The following is a 19,635-nucleotide window of genomic DNA, read 5'->3' as shown; positions in this document are numbered from 1 at the left end:
GCTGGGGTGTGCTCACTGCCCACACTGCCCACACTGCCCACACTGCCTCTACAAGCAGGTACCAGGAATGTTTGGTATTATAATAAGATGCTGTGGGGCATAGAGAGGAGAGCTTCCATGGAGGGGAAAGCCTGGCTGCTTCACAGAGGGGGTGGCATTTCAGCTGGTCCTTAAAGGATTCAGCACCTGCCAGACCAAGGAGGGAAGCAGGGCATTTCAGGCAGGAGGGCTGCCTTCAGGACAAAGGCACAAAGCTGTGAAAGGCCTGGTGGTTCTGGGAAAGGTGAAGCGTTCGCCGACCTGTGACTCCCAGTGCTGGGAGACAGGTGGAAGAGTCCGTTAGGAGCAGATTGCAAAGGCCTTGCCCGCCGGGCCCACCAGGCCACGAAGCCTGCAGGCAGCTGGGAGCCAGCCGTGGTGTTCAAGCAGTGGGGAAGTGAACACGCTGAGTTTTGTTCCTGAGGCACTGGATGAGAACACGGAGGTCCTGACTTATGCAATACCTGTAGAAAACGCCTCCTGACTTAGAAAGTGTCACCAGGATTTAATAGAGGCTGTTATTCACACTGTATCAACAGTCTCTCAGGGCACTGTGCTGGGGCCTATTTTAGGAACTTGCAGCTCCAGAAACGCTACAAAAGAGTTGACACGCCACACTCACAGCTACCAAGGGCAGGCCTGGCCCCGGTTCCCCCTGGGGGTGCCAGGCCCACCCCAGTCTCCTCTCCCTGGGCCCTGGTCATTACCAGTGGAACGGCGCCGTCGAGGCCTGGTCCTGTCGCCTCCCGCACCAGGGTGGGCTCTCCTTTTGATCATTCTCTCTCAGCCCCTTTCTGTCTCTCTCCTGGCTCCCTGCCGGTGGCAGTGGCGACACACAGAAGCTTGGAGAAGCCCAGGAAGCCAGCAGCTGTGGCCTCTCCAGGGGGTGGCTCAGGTCAGTGGGTTGCCATGGCAACGCCACAGGCCCTGCCCCAGGGGCTGCTGGGTTCCAGGAAGGGGCCCTGCCCCGCCTCTGCTTTCACTCCTTCCCTCGTTTACCAAGTATTGATTTAGCACCTACTGTTTGCCAGGTTCTGAGCAGCTAGTGATGAACATGGCAGACAAGGTCCCTGCTCTCAGAGAGCTTATATTCTGTGGTGGAGACAGAGACAAATTAGCAAGAAGACAGCAGAAAGTGAGTGTTATGAAGAAAATAAAGCCATAGAATGGGAGATCAAGAGAGGTGGGGGTGCTTTTTGGGCAGTGGGGACACTGAAGGCCTCTCTGATGAGGTGATGTTGGAGTGCAAGGGTCTGGGTGGCCTTGGGTGTGTGAGGAGAAGCCAGGAGGCCAGCATGGCGAAGCGAGAGGTGGGGAGAGCAGCAGGAAATGAGGTAGAAAGTTGGGAAGAATCCAAAGTATGTAGGGACTTGCAGACCCTCCTAGGAACTTCACATTTATTCCAAGTGTGCTAAGAAGCTATTGGAGGACTTTAAATAGGTGACGCGGACTGCACTGGCTCAGAAAGGGTAGCCCACATTCATTCATCCCTGTCTTCATTTGGCAACTATTTATGGGGTACCATGAACCAGGGGCTGACTACACAGGAGGGACACAGCCTCAATGGACAGTTCTGTCTTTTTGGAAGATTAGAGTTTAGTGTGGACAACTATAAATAATCACACAGCGATGCAATTGCCAAGAGTGCTACACGAGAGAAAAAAAGGGGGGTTCGGTCTAATCTGGGGGTAGTTAGGAAGCTTCTTGGAGGAAGCAGCATTAAATTGGCAGCTAAAGAATGCGAAGGCACGAACCAGGTGGAGGGGGAAGAAGCATCTTCCTGGCAGAAGGAACAGCATGTGCGAAGTTCTTGAAGCAGGCAGAAGAAAGATGCATTCAAGAAACTGACAAGCAGCCTGAGCATGACTACACACATTGATTCAGGTATCAATACGTGTTTCCTGAGATCATGCTACTTGATAAGCACTTTACGATATGCTATAGGGGATGCACATACATAAGCCTTGCTTCTGTACTCAGTGCTGGGTTAAGGAGTCTGGACTGTATTCAGTAGGTCGTTGGGAACCTCATAAAGTTTTTTAGTAGAGGGGGGCATAAGTAAAGCAGTTCTGTGGGCAACTTCATCTGGTGCTGCTAAACACGTTTTAGAGGGGAGAGAATAGAAAAGGAGGCCACGGAGTAAGGGTGACCATATCCCTTATCACCCAAACCTGAACACTTTTGAGATTGAAAAGCACTATCATTAATAATTTTGCCAGGATCACATGCATAAACCAGGATCGAGCCAAGCGAACCAAGACTTACTTGTCCCTCTCTGTAGGAGGCCACTAGAAACTCATTATGTCTTAAAGACCTGAACTGGATGGATGAAGTAATTTGTTTAAAAAAAAGAATGCTGTGGAGAAAATATAAGAACTCTTTCCAGTTAACTGTGTTCACTCCCCAGACAATCCATGTGATCACTGGCTCTGTGTCTCTTCCTCATCAGCTGGAGTCTCAATCACAACAGGACACAGGTGAGCCTGAGATGACGCTAATATCATTCTCCTGGAATATGGCCTCCCAACACAAGCACCATAACCTTCATCATCATCATTGTCATTGTCATCATCATCACAGTGAAGACTTGCCCAAGATCACACAGTCGTTAAGCTGCTGAGCAGGGATTTGAATCTGACTTGATCCTAACCACTCACCTGTGCTATGATACTGGTAATTATTATATGCACATTAAAGTCTCACTGTGAATTCTAAGCTGTGTCTAACATAACACCAGACGTACAATAGGTGCTCAATAATGTGGCTACCCTTTCCCTGTTTAGGGAAACTCAGTATGTAAAACTCTAAAGCGGGCAAGGAAATTAACTAAGGGGTCATTATCTGCAATGTACAAGAAAAAAAAAAAAAAGAACGAGGGAACTCCCAATGATACACCAATGCCGTTTGTTCATGAACTCACCAAGAGTCTTCAGACACTAGAGAAAATTCAACCTAAGGTGTTCAGTGCCATCTCCTGTCGAAGATAAATTCAGTGTAAAAGCAGATCTCAGCTCTGAAAATATCCCTGGGAACACTAGCATTCATGTACGTTATTGCATAACCAGGTTGCAAAAATTTCATTTTTCCTCAACTTCTGGGGAAAGGTGTACCTACTACTACTTAATGTTAGCAGACTTTTTTCTTTGTTTCTATTTCTACTATAACAATATTATTAAAATATAAAATTAGGAAAGAATCATTGAGGCCAAGGTTACTTGCTCTGCATGGCATCTGATATTATCCCATCCTTGACATCATTGCCTTTTCCAGTTTTGGGTTTTTATTTTATTTTTACCTCTCCTGCTCTGTTTGGGGATGTGGATTCCCCTAAAACCTCAGGAGCCAGGCACTCCTGGCTACAGAAGCTGAATAGATTTTAACCCAGCCTGAACTTTTGAGGTAAGCCACCAAAACATCCTTCTCGCAGGCAAAATGCCTTTATCTTTCCTGTAAGTTTATTGCAGAAATTACATTTTAAAATGTTGAAAAGAGAAACATATTTTCCCACAATCCCACCACTCTAACCTGGTAACTACCTTTCTTTTCTTTTTTTGTGTGTATTGGTCGCAAGTCTCGTATCTATAAGCGCACGTAAGAGAACTGTAACTCCAGCAAACATAGCATTTCTATTTGTTTTTCTCTTAATGTTCTACTATTATGTAGGTTTTTCCTAGGGCACTACAGTCTTCATAGTCATCATTGTTTGAAAGATGACCAATGTTCCATTGAGCAAGTGTTTCTATTTTCCATAATGTTTCAATAAACGACTTGGTGCATATCATTTTTTCTTTGTTTTGATCATTTCCTGAGAGTCACTTAGAAGAAGGAAAAGTTACCAGGTGGGATTAGTGACTAATTACCAATGAATTGTCTGAATTTCAGGCTTAATACTTACTAGTTCAATGAATCAAGGCAAATTAACTTCTCCAAACCTCGGCGTCTCCTTACGCGTAATATGGATAATAATAATCTGCCTACCTCATCTTAATAGTGTGAGATTTAAGTGAACAAATGCACAGAAAGCACATAGAATACTATGCTTATTCTGGACCAGAGCAAGTTCTAGCCACACGGAACAACCATAATCCCAAGAGTTTGCTTCTGACAGAGGCACCTTTTTTCCTCTTTTTCTTTATTATTTTTTTGCACCCCAGTCCTGACCACCTTTTTTAGAGATGGGATCTTGCTCTGTTGCCTCGGCTGGAATGCAGTGGCACCATCATAGCTCACTGCAGCCTCAAATTCCAGGGTTCAGGTGATCCTCCTGCCTCAGCCTTCCAAAGCACTGGGATTATAGGCTTCAGCCAGCACACCTGGCTTTGTTATTATTGTTTTTAATGTCAGTGTAACAGTTAAGACCATGGACTGACGAGCCAAGCTGCTAGATTCAGTTCTGACTTCTTTGCTCTGTGACCTTAAGGCAAGTGACTCAACCTCCTTGAGCCTTGGGTTCTTCATCTGCAAAGTGGAGTAATATCAGTAACAGCTCACAGAGTTTATATAAGAATTGAGTGAATAAGGCACATCAGGTGCCTACATGATAAGCATTATATGTCTTAGCTAATGTATCATGCCCACCTCTAAGGCATCCCACCTTAGTCTGTACCTGAAATCACCTTTCCTGTTTGATTCTTGGATCTCCCAATACAATTAAAAGAACTTGGCCTTGGAAGCCAGAAAAACACTAATTCTAATCCTCCCCTGAAACAATTGACTAAGTAAGCTCTGCAACCCTAGGCAAATTACTTAACCTTGTGGGCCTCAATTTCCTTCCTATTAAATAAAAAACTATCCCATGAGGTTATTATGAGGATTAGAAGAAATAATATAAGCTCCTTAAGTGCTGATTGTATTTTATTCACTCACTATTCGCTGTATTTAGGACAGTGCTTGGCCCAGAATAGCAGATCAATAGAAGTGGAGGAAAGGACAGAAAGGAGGGAGGGAAAGAAATGAATGAATGAAGCACTAACACCATGCCTAGCACATAGTAGGGGATCCAAAGAGTGTTAATCTGTAATTTATCAGGCACAAACAAGTTTGCAGGGGCCCTTGGGGCCAGGCTTCCTAGAAAGTAAGGAAAGAGATGCAGAATCCTTTGTAATATTAAAAACGGTTTGACATATATATATATTAAATAAACATTTATTAAGCACTAACTATGTGCAAGCCACTCTAGCAGATGCTATGCACTGTGCTAAACACAGAAAACAATGACACAGGCGAAACTCTTGAAAAACAAAGGAAGAAGCTTCAAATAACCATATAAAATCAGAATGAAAAATACACTTCTTTTTAAGTTTTTAATTGGGATGTAGGTGGCCTGATTTAAACAAAGCAGGATCAGCTTTGGAGCAACAAACCTCAGTTGCCATACAGACCAATGCATGTGACTGAATCTTACTGGTTTTCCCAGGTGTACAATGGGAATGAATGATCATTCCAAGTCACAGGTTTATGAGATATTGCCTCAAAAGACTGAACACAGTGGAAGAACAAATTCTATAAAATTTTATTTTCTTTTCCTATGTATTAGTACAGTTTCATGCTGCTGATAAAGACATACCCGAGACTGGGCAATTTACAAAAGAAAGAGGTTTGATTGGACTCACGTCACAGTTCCATGTGGCTGGGAGGCCTCACAATAATGGTGGAAGGCAAGGAGGAGCAAATCACATCTTACGTGGATGGCAGCAGGCAAAGAGAGCTTGTGCAGAGAAACTCCCGTTTTTAAAACCATCAGATTTCATGAGACCCATTGACTATCACAAGAACAGCACGGGAAAGACCTGCTCCCATGATTCAATCATCTCCCACCAGGTCCTTCCCACAACACCTGAGAATTATGGGAGCTACAAGATGAGATTTGGGTGGGCACACAGAGCCAAACCATATCATCCTATGGGGTCTTTGTGTGTGGGGGTTGGGGGAAAAGGTCTTGGAAGCCACTAGAGGACCCCAAGTTTCTCCTTGCAAGTGGTGCTCAAAGCAGCTTTTGTTTATTGAGCTTTTATGATGTGCCAAGACCTGTGCTGGTCCCTTTACATATTATTTTATTTAATCCTCACAATACCCCATGAGGTGGGTATTTGAATAGTGCCATTTTACTGAAAAGCAAACTGAGGCTCAGAGAGGTTACCTAAGTTGCTGAGTTCATACATCCAGCCCATGGCAAAACCAATTCTCAGGAAGCCTGTTGGATTCCAGAGCCTGCACTGTTAATGACTCTATCCATGATTATAGACTACAACATGCTATACAATGGAAGGTGCTGTTCTTTTAACAGCAAGGTTTTTATGTTGAACCTATTCTAAGTGAAATCATGTCTGTAAGTAAATAGATATGGAGCCCTTGATGATGCGTGTAAGATGTCAAATTTCCCAAAGTAAGTGGCAGGTGGGAAGATACCGGCCTAGTGGTGGTGCCAGGTTGAACTTAGAAGCTCTGAGAATGATTTGAGATGAAAGGCACACATTGCATGGAGGCACCCACTCGGGGAGGAGTGCCCGTGGGCGTCCTCAGCAGCCTGCTGCTAGAGTCACATCTCAATGCCAGTGGCTCCCAGTCGCCATTGACACCCATGACGGTGCACTCCAAAGAATGGCAGCTGTCTCCCACCAGGATGAGGGAATGACTGAACCTCCTGAACTTTATGCAGTAGAGGAGGTGAATGAGAATGTACAGCTCTCAGGTCTTCCTTCTAGCTCTGGAGCTGAGGAAGCAAGGAAGCAGCCTGGCTTTGGAATCACAGTAATCCGTGTTCAAATCCTGGTTTGACACTAGGGGTTTGGCTTGGACATATGGTTACCTAGGCTGTCTGAATCCCAGTTTCCCCATCTGTAAACTGGGGATAATAACACCATAGAATCAATATGCAAGTTAAATAAAGTAACATGCATAAGTATTCACACAGTGCCTGGAAAAAATTACAAGTTTGATTAATCTGCTACTCAATTTCCAAAAGGGACTCACTTGTATAAAAAAGAAACTAATAATTTTGAAAAAACTCACCAAATCAGCCTGCTGTCAATTACAGAAATGATTCTGATGAAGCCTCTTCCTTGCCTCCCATCCTCCCTTCGGGTCCCCCTCCCTCTCTTTGTCCCTTTCTTCTCAAAATGCTCAGTTTATCATCAGCTATCGATATACAATTTCATTTCTTTTTTAAAAATCCCTCTCAATGCCAAGAAAAACTTTTAGCAGAACACGGGATCCGTGGGGCATCCTTGTGTAGGTCCCCGGTGGACTGCTCAGCTCGGCAGGCTTTCCAAGCAGCGCTCAAGGCTCAGCCCGCCTCGGTGCGAGGCTGCCCAGTACATGTGGGGCGAGGTCTGGACGGACCGCACTCCCACTCCCAGCGCCTCCGCAGCTGTGCCTTGTGAGGTAGCCGAGGCGAGAATGCCCCGCAGCCTGGGCACCCAGAGGAAACCCCAACGTGGCAGAGAAATAATTTATTCTTGTCATCACACCAAAGTTTTCAAACTTTAAAACGCAGCCTTGATTAGAAGAAAAGCTCTGTTTCTTCTAAAAGCCTGGCATTTCTGAAAAGGTCCCCTACCCAAACCACAGAAACCTCAAAAACTCTGCCCACTGAGTTGAAAATAAAAGTTCACGGAGACCAAAGCCTTTCTCACAACAACGGCTCGACGCTTTAGAAATCTTCTCTCGGATGCTTATACGTTTTAATGTTTTAACTGAGGGCCTCAAGCCCTCTGGAATCTTTCTTCCTTGTAAACTCCCAGAACTGTCTAAGCCAGACTTATTTTCTGTGATGTCCAATAACGCTTGGTGGAGAAATTATTTTGCTTTTGAAAAAGGAGTCACTGAGTAAAAGAAATAAAAGTAAAAGAAATTTTAGCCCAGTTAGTAGCCATTTAAGGATGAAACAAAATTTGTTGATTTGCTTTTTGGGGAGGCAAATAACTTTATAAAGACACCCCACTTCTTCCCTCACCCTAGACTTATTATCAGCAGTGGAAGTGAACACCAGGAAGAAAACTTGGCAAAATGTTGAGAATAATCCATCAGTTCCACCATGGGTTTGAGTTTATGCCATGGACCCAATTCTAGAACTTTATAAAATCCTAATAACTTCAATAGAAACTTGACTTATTCATGAGCATTTAGATTCAGTATACAAATTATAAATATGTTCCATGTATGGACACCCCAAACTTGGACTAATCACATTCAGAAAAAGATAACACAGAACTCAAAAAAGTCTCTCATGCTCACTTTTAAAAATTATAAATTCTATAATCACAACATTCCAAGAAACACTTCTTTCTTCAAAAGTGTAATGTAACTTGCGATGATTTGATGGCCAAGATTCAAAACAAAGGCACTGACGGCACTTTATTCACAAAATGCATTTGTGTCTCAAAAATTAGATGCTGGCTTGGAGGTGTAATTGTCAATCACTAATCACTCATTAGATTATCCAAATGTCCATTCAAAATTTAGTTCAAAGACTAGTTTGCTTGCATTGACTCATGCTGTATTTTCTCCAACATGATGGATTCAGGACATCAGTGCTTATGAAGTGGTAAATTTCCATTCGGATTAAATAAATATCTGCTACATTCAGCAGTCTCACTTAGGTTGTGTCTAACCACTGGTCTTTAGCACAATTACTGGGTAGCTGGAAAACACACAGGACACAAAGTGCTAACTAACCTTCACCGGGTGGCAGCCTTTTCAAAGGCTTTCTCATTGTTCTTTTAAATGAAAACAAAGCAACTGCAAAAACACAAATCAAACGTGTCCATGTTCACCTCTCTACTGATAATTATTGATTGCTCAGAGGCAGAATGATGTTTTTATATTTTATGGAAGAATAACCAACCAGAAAAGTGGAAACTGTACACATCTTTTGAAGTATTCCTGCCTTGAGGGTGGGATATGACACACATAAACCCCGTAATCTCCCGGCACAGGTCAATCCAGCCCTAGTTGCCTCAATTTGGACTCAATTCAACTGAAAATAATACGGCTGCATTTCATTCTTTTCTGCTTTTTATGATCTCTTTCCTCTCGTAAACATTTCAAGAACTCAAAAACTGCAATGTTAGTAAACATCAAATTATAAAGACAAAAACAGAACAAATGGACGTTTTATCCTTACATTAAAAATATATATATAAATGCAAGAAAGGCAAAAGAACCACACTCTCTCTGCATCCTGCTAAAATGAGTTCCCGAGTATGGCTCACTTGAAACTGAGTTTTATACTTCCTGAAAACCAAGTGTGAAAATGGTTTAATCCTTAAAACAGTGATGCCTACAAACATAAGAGGGTTGGGTGGTTGAGGGGGCTGGGGTCGGGGGAAGGCAAGAGGAAGAGGTATGAAAAATGTGGGCCATCACATTCCAGAACTGGAAGGGCATCAGGAGTTGTGGAGGGGCCTCTATCAGGGTTGTGTAACATATGTCACCTCTGAGTATGCCATAGATCTCTCTTCCAGGATTTAAATTCAAGCCCACAGGTGTTGCCTCGGCAAAGACACATTTTCCACTTCCTTTAACAGACTGGAAAACACAAGGATGAAATAATGGCAAACAGGGGCACACAAAATGCCTTCTTCGTGGGGAAGGTGGAAAAATAAAAATAAAATTAGTCTTTTGGTCTAAACCCTTCAGAAAAAAAAAGACTTATCAAAACATTAAAACTGGGGTTGTATCTACACAGTACAAGCACATCTAGGTATTCTAAAACAGTCTACATTTTTATTTTTTTTTTTGTATTCTTATCTCCTTTCCCAACTAGGCAGCTAGAATAAAGTGTAGGAAGCCCAGATAATTATTGTTAATAATAATAATAATATCTGCCATTTACTGAGCAACTTTTAGGATTCAGGCATTAAATCAAATACTTAACATGTACAATCTTACTGAATTTTCATAACCATCCTAGAAGGTAGTGAGTGGACATTTTCACAAAGAAGGAAACTGAGGCTTAGAGAAGTAAGATAATTTGCTCTGGATCACACAGCAAGAATGTAACTGATACAGGTTTTGAACCTTGTCTGATGGCAAAGCTCATGTTCTTTTCACTAAGTCACACTATGTACCCCGAAGCCATATTTTAACACATATCTGTGAATGACTTCTAGATGCAATACATTAAGTTACCTAAAGGCTCCATATATTATCATATTACTTGTTTTTGCCTCATTCTATTATTCTTCCTATTGCATGAATGAAGCCTTGACTTTCTCAGAGACAAAGCAAATATTAGCCAAAGTCTGAGTGAATCCAAAAAAAGATGAAAGTACATTTCATATGTGTAGTAAAGGTATGAATGATTTACTTACGTCCCTATTTTTGTCAACAACAATTATAAATTTTGCCTTTACAGTTCAAAAGATTATTTTAGCTGGATGTGGTGGCTCACGCCTGTAATCCCAGCACTTTGGGAAGCTGAGGCAGGTGGATCACGAGGTCAGGAGTTCGAGACCAGCCTGGCCAACACAGTGAAACCTCGTCTCTACTAAAAATACAAAAAATCACCCAGCGCGGTGGCGGGCACCTGTAATCTCAGCTACTCAGGGGGCTGAGGCAGGAGAATTGCTTGAACCTGGGAGGCAGAGGTTGCAGTGAGCCGAGATTGAGCCATTGCACTCCAGCCCGGGTGACAGTGCAAGACTCTGTCACAAAAAAAAACAAAAAGACTTTTAACATTTTTATATAGGGAGAAAATAGCAAGTCTTTTGCTAAAATGCTATGTGTGTTATTGGGCATTCCTCCCACTGCCACCCTCTCCCTAATGAAAAAAAAAAAAAAAAGGAAGAGATAGTCAATACAGCTTCATGACTAAGAGTGTAGATCTAAGAGCCAGCCAGGCTGGGCTGTGGGCCCTCCACTCGAATCCTGGTTCTGCCACTTACCCATCTCTTGGATAGGCTTTCTTTTTTTTCTTTTTCTTTTTTTTTTCTTTTTTTTTTTTCTTTTCCTTCCTTCCTTTCTTTTTTGTTTTTTTCTTTGACACAGAGTCTCACTCTCACCTAGGCTGAAGTGCAGTGGTGTGATCAGAGCTCACTACAGCCTTAAACTCCTGGGCTCAAGTGATCCTCCCATCTCAGCCTCCTGAGTAGCTGGGACTATAGGCATGCACCACCATGCCCATCTAATTTTTGAAATTTCTTGTAGAGATAGAGTGTCGCTATGTTGCCCAGTCTGGTCTCCAACTCTTGCCCTCAAGTGATCCTCCTGCCTCACCTCCCAAAGTGCAGGGATGATAGGCATAAGCCACAGCGCCTGGCCATTGGATATCCTTTCTCTGTCACAGTGTTTTTAAAACATTTGCTTTTTAAAATACAAATGGAAAGCTAGGTCTCCTACTTGCATTCTGCCTCAGGAAAGTTAGGAACACACAATAAGAGTGATCGAGCTTCCCAAGCAATCGAGGTATAGCTTGCCAGCCCAGCTTCCTGGGGCTCAGAAACTTATTTAACATGTCAGTTTCTAGTTTCAATTTTTCCCTTAATTGTTGGTTTTTCTATTTAAACTGTAAATAATAACAGTTTCTTCTTAATAATAACAGTTTCTTCTTAATGGGATTGTTGGGAGCATTACACAGATAATGTACTTAAAATGCTTAGCAAAGTGAAGACATAGTAAGTATCAAACATATGTTAACTATTACCACTTTCATATTTCATGTTCACTACAGCTCTATCAGCTGATTTTATCAATCCCATAGGAAAATTGAAGCTCAGCAACATTAAGCTTCCAGACCAAATGCTGACAGCTTTATGTGGCAGAGCCACCCTCTGAAGGCAGCAACCCCATCACCATGCTCTGTCTTTATTACTCCAGATAGGTTTTTCTTCCCCCCTTCATATTGCTAATCACTTACTGAAATTATCTATTTTTGTGTTTACTTATTTGTGGGTCTGGGACTTATGCTCTAGAGAAGCAAAGATGACATTTTTGTTAAGCCCAGTATCTAGCAGAATGCTGGGCACATAGGAGACACATAGTCTTCTTGGATGAATGAATGAACACATGAATGAAGAAAGCCAAGATTTGTCTGTGACCCAAATCTCTACTCAACTGCTGTGATACACTGCCTCCCATTGCTGCCACCATTTAAAATCCTCCTCAAAGGCAGAGTCACAGGATTCCTTCAGAGGGGTTTTTTTCTGGAGCCCAGGGAAGACAACATTCTGATTCTCCACTCTCATCCACCTGTTTCCCTTCTCACCAAGTGGGATTCAAATCCACCTAAAGCCATTGTTATAACTAAACACTGATCTATCATGACAGCAGTGTCTAGGTGATAGGGCCTGGGTGGGGAGAAGGCATGAGTGTTCCCTAGTCTGCTCTCCAATCTAGCTCTGCCATGTACCAGTTGTGACCTCAGGCAGGTTTCAGACCCTCCTTCAGCCTAAAAAGAGACTATGCAGAGTTGTGATAGGGCTTCATTGGCTAATGTGTGAAAAAGTGCCTGTTACAGAGCTGATACATGGTAGGTACTCAGCAAGAGAGAGCATCCTTTCCTCTAGGCTCCAAAATGACTCAACTTTTATGTTCCTTGTAGTGCTCACCACTCTCAGTGTGTCCATACCTTCTCTTATTAAATGCATTCTGAAGTCCTTGACAGTAGGGACTGCGACCTTGTTCAACTTCAGGGTCTGCCACCCAGCAGGTAGTCAGGAAGTGAGATTGAATAAAACCCAAAGTAGCCTCTTTGTTTTCTTCTTTTTATAAAATTTCACTTTTACCTGATACCTCCAAATAAACTCTTCAAGTTCATTCTCTCTCCCCTAAACCTAAACCTTAATAAAATTGCAAATATCTAAAATAGAGTGGAAGAGGTAAAAACAACATTGGGGGTTTCTCCCACGTCTCCATCCTGCAGAGCCTTAGGGTCATCAGAGGAGCAGCTGAAGAGTTTCCCAAGTGACCTGCAGAACATATAGGGTGGGCCCTCAGGGACCTGTGGAGTAGAAACCTGAGTGTCTGGCATCCCAGCTTGTGATGTCATCATTTTATATCTTCTCAGTCTTTTTGCAAAAGACGCTGAGGCAAACAGACCAACTTGGCTTAAAAATCAGTCTTAAAATGTTGGAAATGAAAGAAAAACCCTATGCTTCACAGTAATGCCATGCTCATGGAGTGCCTGGGAGGCTCAATGTCAGTAAAACTACTTTATAAACAAAGCACCCAGAAGATTTCACATAGATGTGAGAAGACAAACATGACATAGGCATATAATTAAGAGGTAGAATTTCATTAGGTTGATGCAAAAGTAATTGCGGGTTTTACCACTGTGGCACATTTTGCCACAATGGCAAAACCTGCAATTACTTTTGCACCAACCCAATAGACCATATCAATTTTTAACATCCAATCCATTTTTTTTGCAAATGAGGCAATGGAATCTCAGGGAAAGAAGAAGGGCTCCTTTGCCCAGATTGTCATCAGGAGGGGTGCCTAGGCGTGAGAAGAGACGTCTTCCCAAAACCGTGAGCAGTGGAGGGTAGAGTGATTTTCCTTTGATGGCTGCATTTTAGCACATTGACCAATGTGCATTCCTGTCTAACATATGTGAGGGTCTGTGATGCTGGCTTCATCATCTAGAAGCATTTCAGTGTTCCCTAAATTGGCATTGGATACAGCCCCATAAAGTCTAGTGTCTTTTAGTAAATCCTTTGGGGATGGAGGGAGTTGGCCAAACAATTAAGAAATGCACTGCAGGTGGGCAATGAGAAAGGACATCTGGGCCTTTTAAAAGAGTTGTTCATGGTTCTTGACTCTTAAAATCCTAAATGACTTGCAAAAAATAGTGTATTATTAGTTCGAGGAGAAATTAACTAATTGTGCAGTGGGTCATAGTTCAGATAGTGGTAACCAGCCCATATATTGCTTCCTGGATTCTACAGTAAAGTCAAAGGAATAGAGGGAAATGTCTACGTTGTCAGAGAATCCCAGCCTGTGAGCTGTCTAACCCTTCATTTTACAGGCAATTAAAAATAATCTTGGAAAGGCTGGAAGATTAACCTAAAGTCACATTAGAAGTGGCTGAGTTGGAATCACGACCTAGCTCCTTTCTTACTGTAAAAAGTGGGGGTGGGGGTGGGGGGTGGGAATCAGAATCTCCTCTTTACCCATTCCCACTCCCAAGATTTCTGGCCAGACACTCCCTTCTTTTCTCGTTCTGTTCCGGCCTTATTCTAACCCATCACCCTTTCAGATCGGGTTTGAGATAGGGGGTGAGAAACTCACCCTGGGCGACCCACGGGTCGTGGGGAAGAAAAGCCAGAACCTTTCACGTTGGTGAGCCTGTGGCTCTTAGGGAGGCGGGCGCACTGCCCAGCTGGCGCCTAACCTCGGGACGGGTGAGGGGGGAGGCTGGAAGAGAATCCGGAGAGGAAGGGAGGGAGCAAGGGCTCCAAGGCGGGCTGAGAAAAGGTATAGCTGCTGGAGAGAAATTAGACCTCGGCGCCTCTGGGAAGCAGGATGGTCCAGCACTCACACAGCGGCGGGGAGGGCCCGTGCAAACTCCTCTCTCTTCCTCGCACTGGGCCCTTTGTTGTCAGCCTCTGCCTCTGGCTCCCGCTCCTGCCCTCCGGTCCCCCGGCCCCCCTGAAGTCACCCCAACTGCACTCATAATATTTTGCTTTGCGCCAGGTCTGTTTTCTACCACAAACTTCCAGCAGTCTCCATGGTGACGCGCTGGGGAGGAGGGCGGGCGCGGCTTTGGAAATCCCAGGCCCGAGGCGCTGGGCGGCCCCTGCAAACTTTTCCGAGTCTCTGGGACCTGCAGGCCGGGTAGAAAAGCGCGCTGTCCCAGGCTGCCGCACGGAGTCGCGTGCTGAATCCGGGACTCCGAGGGCCCAGCCTGCGTGCAGCGTCTGCGCCATCAAGGGTTGCAGCCTCGGGGACCCGGAACCCTGGTACCGTGTGGCTCTCACTTGACCCCGCTGCCAAATCCAGACGCCCGCGCTTAGCAGGTGGCAGAATTGGGGGCGCACATGCCCCGTTCGCCCGCGCGCACGCACACACACACGCACACACACACGCCCAGGGAGGGCGAGACTGCCTGGTTTGGGCGCGGGAGCAAGGCTCGGACCTCCGGCTCCTTGCTTTCCCAAGCCCGCAGACAGTGGCTCCTTCCCCAGGGCTGTGCCTGGGCAAGAATGGAGGAGACTCGGGCTCTGTTCCCTCCAGGACGCACTTTGCCTTGTGGGCACGGCGCCAAGGCCACTGGACATCCCTACACCGGGCCCACAAAGGCATATAATTAATTTGATGGTAGAATTTTAGACAGAATTTGTGCTGAGCTGGGGGCCTGTAGACTAGCGTGCCCTCCTACCGATGCGACCCGGGGAACTCAAATCCGGCTCCGGGAGTACTTTGGCCGCCTCAGCTCTGGATTCTGGAGATGGAAGCGGAAAGTGGATGGAGGCAGAAGTTTCCAGCTCCAGCTTGGCAGTGGCCCTCTCTAACGCGCCATCCCGTTTTAAAAGAAATGGTCCGTCTGTTGCGTAGGCGACCGAGCCGGCCCGGCCCACTTTGCCCAAGTTCTCGGTGGTCTAAAATTCTACCCACTTTCCCCCATCGTTCTGGAATTTCCGGATAACTTGAGTAACTGAGCAACGATCTCCCGGGCAGAGAAGCCCAGATTGGACCCGGCGGACACAAACACACAGCTGCCGGTGGCCCGCGTGGGGAGGGCAGGCCACGCGGGGCTCAGCACCCACTTTTGCGCGGCGTGGGGCTGTAGCGTGGGCCGAGCAGAACGCGCGCCTGCGCTTACTGCAAACCGCGCACCGGCCAGAAGGTGCTTCGACTGCCCCTGCGCGCGCCTGTCGCCTTTGCCTCCTGCAGGAGCACCGCGGCGCACCGCAGCCTGGGGCTTTGCCTTGTCCGGCTCGGCCGCGAGAGAGCCTAGGGCCCAGGAGGCGCGCGCCGGCTGTCCAGCTTCCCCCGACGGGGCCATTGTCTTAGCTCCACACTTGTCGAGTATTTTGGGGAAACTCGAGGAATATATTACTGGCTCGGTGTGCGAAACAAAGGGGCGCGTTTCCGCAGGTCATGCTGAAGTGGCCCCAAAGCAGGCCACTAGAGCTCTGGCCCCTGCAAAACTGTTCTCCCGGGCCCGAGGCACTTCGCGGGGATTTTCCTTTTAAGAGCAAGGGACAGTGGCCCAGCTCGCCCGCCTCTCTTATCCTGGACGTTTCCTACTTCGCCCCAGCACTTGCTGTGAGTCGGTTGTTCCAGTCCTTTCGGAATGAAATAATAACAGCAATATCCTGGTTCTGATCGCGCGCGATCTTATACAAAAGGAGCAGAATTGAACTGCTCCGTGGAGCGCCCGTCTCTGCAAGCCAAGGAGAAAGGACCTTTACATAACAAGGGAAACTCAGAAGAAAAGCTAATTGGATTAAATTCTCTGGAAGGGAGGTGAGGGAAGGCTTCTGGACTGGACCGCGCCGAGCCGCACTTCCCTTGTCGTCGTCGGTTTTGCAAGTCCGAGTGAAATGTCACCTGGTGCGCCTCTTGTCATTTCTTCACACTGTCGTGTACCAAAACTTTTGATTTTGCGTTCAGGGTGGTGACCTAGGGATGTCTCGGGTATACAAAAGGGGGAGAGGTGGATGGGGAAAGGATTTCTGTTTCAGAACCTCTTTGGAGTGTTTGCAGTTGAGGTGAAGAGGACCCGGTGCTCCCACGACCACCAGTTGCATCCAGAACAGAAAACACCACGTATCCACAGCCCCACAGTCCTCCCCAGAAGTACCGAGGGGCCCTGGTCAGGTGGAGGAGGCAGCTAAAAACCCCAGCTGGGCCACTCTGCAGGTTTGCGATGTAGGCAGACCCTATGTCCCTGCGTGGGGCGCTCGAAAATACTTGGCCACAAACTCTGCAGACATGAGTTTAATTTTGTTAAGGATATGCATTTTTAATGTTAGGGTTCTCAGGAGGTGGTGAAGGCGCAGCGCTTGAGATGAAAAAATGGTGGAAAAGGCGCTTTTCCTTCTCTGGGCTCCCGCTTTACCGCCAGCAGAGATCTCAGCGGGGCCCGCTGTGTCCGGAGGCGCACGCGGGCAGGCGACTCTTCTCCTTGCCTTCGTTTGTCATCGGGTATAGGAAGGAGAACTTCGGGGCTTAGCCTTTCCCCACTCCCTGGGGGCTCACACCCACCCAGAGGAGGGCAATCAGGGAGGGCCTTGACTCTAGGAATCAGAGATCGACAACTACCCTAAAACACCGAATATCCCCCCTGGCAAGAGCAGCCCGGTGTCTGGGCCACCAGGGCTGCAGCGGAAACCTGGAGAGGCCTTAAATATTTCTGCAGGGACTGAGGAAAGACCTTCTGGGGCAATGCCCCATGACCCCAGCCTCCACCCCACTTCCATATCCAGCCTGCCTAGGGGTGGAGTTGGGGAGACATTCATGCGGCATTTATTTGCTCAAGGAAGGGACGTGCATGCTTAGGGGACGGCCGGGGCTGGAAGGCACTTGTTGCTCCACGCTGCAATGCCCAGCAGCGTATGCGTGCAGGCATTCTCTCAAACCTCGCCACGGCCCAGGCTACGTCCACTGCCCTATTTCTGCTTCTCCCTGACCTCATCACCCCAAGAAACCCTGAGGCTGCAGCGGGGCCAAAATGAGAATAGCTTGGTTGCAAGAATGAGCCTGGGGGGGTGGGTGAACTGTAAGAGAACTTCCACCTGCATGGGACTTAGGAAGCGTAACAGATCTAGAAGTGTGACGGTTCTTCAAAGGTGCTAGGAGTGGGAGGTGGCGAAAACTACTGGAGGAAGAACCGAGATACCGGGCATTTTTGTTGTGAAAGATTCCTTGGCATCCCTTTTTCGTTGTTAAGGACCGCGGCGCCCCCAAAACCTGACGCCCAGCAACTCTTGAACTGCAGAGCAGTTTGCAGACCCCAACGCCGAGTTTAGCGAGCTATTCTGCGTCCTGCCCTCCCTCCAGCAAGGTCACAGCCCCCGAGCCCGGCGTTGGGTGCCCCTTCCTGGCAGAAAAGCTAAAAGCCCGCCCCCACAGCCCAGGACTCCCACCTCCCGTTTCTGTGGATTCCCCAGGACCACCGGGTTCGCCGCCGCCACTCCCTCCAGCTGCGCGTCTCTACCAGCCGGAGCTTCGGTCCCCACCTCCCAGGCGCAGTGCGAAGCAGTCACCCTCCCCTGCCTCGGGGCGTTCCGCTCGGCTTCCCGGCCCTGGCCGCCAGAACCCGAGCGCACCGCTATTCCGAGGTCCCCATACCGGAGGAGGACCGGGCCCGGGAGGGGGCGGTCGGCTGGCAAAGTTTCTGCAAGTGGCACCTCGAGCTCGCCGCGAGCCAGCGCATCTTTACGTAACTTTGTGTCCAGGGCAAGCGAAAGCGCGCTCCTTCGCGCGCGCGCACGAACACACACACGTACACAATCATACGCTTATACACATACTTCCACTCATCCACTTACACACATCGCCTCCAATTGAAAACTTCTGCAAGCTCTCCATTATTCCTTGGGGTTCCACTGTCAAGTTGACCCGTCTGAACTTTTCCCAACTTCTTTCTAAAGTTCCCCCTCTCCCTTCTCCTTCCCTCCCAATGTATCCCCCCAACCCCCCACCAGTAGCACTAACCTGTGGAATCCATGTCGGGTTCCTCCAGTAACCCACAATGCATGCTCTTCCCATGGACAGCACAGGCGCCCCCCAAAAGTCCTGATGTTTGGGGATCCCCTGTGCTAGAGATGCCCAGGGAGGAAGGGAGTGAGGGAGGGAGAAGGGGAGAGAGAGAGACGCAGAGTGTGAGGGGGCACAAGGATAAAGAAGGAAAGGAAAAGAAAAAGAAGAGGAAAGAAAAGAGAAAGAAGAAAAGAGGAGAGAGAGGGTGAGAAGGGAGCGAGCTCGGTGAAGGGGGAGAGAGAAAAAGCGAGCGAGCGAGGGGACACTCAGTAATCCAGCCGGGCAAAGCCAAACCCGTCAAAATGTTTGCGGATGTTTCATGGGAAAAAGCATCATTTTATAGGAGCCCCGATGGGAGCAATGTCATTGATAGGCCAGCCGGCCTGATGAATGGCCGCTCGTCAGATGGGGCCGTGGCGAGGCGCACTGTGAAGCCCATTGTGGGCCTGTTTTGAATAAGAAAAGCCGCCTCCGAAAAGGGGGGCTCAGAGCGACGCAATCCCAGCCCTCCGACTTCCCCCTTCTATTATAGCATTAGCAACGTTTTTCTTATTTAAAGTTCCAGAGGCCTTCTCCAGCCTTCGCCCGGCACTCATTATAGGCGAAATCAAAATTGGCTTAGATGTGGCCCCCTCCCCCTCCCGGCCCTTCCCCGCCATCGGGCCCCGCGTAGCGCAGGCAAGCGGGGAGGGGAGCGGGGTCGGGGGGAGCCGCGGGGAACTCCTGGAGCCTGGGGAGTCGCCTGCGCTACCACGAGTGGGGCCCCACTCCCTTCCTTCTCTTGCGCCCCCACCCCCCATTTTGGTCCTGGGTTAGATTTCTGGTGGTGGCCCTGGGAATGCGGGCGGGGATATGTCTTGACCCCTTACACGCGGATCCACAGACACGCGTGGGGGAGTGAGGCGAGCTTGAGGGGGAAAGGGCGGGGAAGGGGAACTGAAACCCTAA

At 47.2% G+C, this 19,635-nt stretch overlaps 1 protein-coding gene across 4 annotated transcripts in view; it reads right to left on the bottom strand.

Annotated features, from left to right (window-relative positions):
- RFX4 (regulatory factor X4) overlaps positions 1-19,139 on the bottom strand; it is a 179,214-nt gene extending 160,075 nt beyond the window's left edge. For 3 of the 4 annotated variants that reach the window (XM_003907090.3, XM_009181595.2, XM_009181593.2), the window contains exon 1: positions 747-951. In XM_003907090.3, the coding sequence (XP_003907139.1) occupies positions 747-816 (70 nt within the window). In that variant the 5' untranslated portion in view covers positions 817-951. Of the gene's footprint in view, positions 1-746; positions 952-18,642 lie in introns of those variants that run through there. The other variant, XM_003907089.3, reaches the window with a different exon arrangement.
- Between the last annotated feature and the right edge of the window lie 496 nt (positions 19,140-19,635).

Source organism: Papio anubis, chromosome 9 (assembly GCF_008728515.1).
Source record: "Papio anubis isolate 15944 chromosome 9, Panubis1.0, whole genome shotgun sequence".
In the NCBI taxonomy this organism is placed as follows: Eukaryota; Metazoa; Chordata; class Mammalia; order Primates; family Cercopithecidae; genus Papio; species Papio anubis.
The sequence above is the reverse complement of the archived record's forward strand: the minus strand, read 5'-3'. Positions and strand labels throughout refer to the sequence as shown.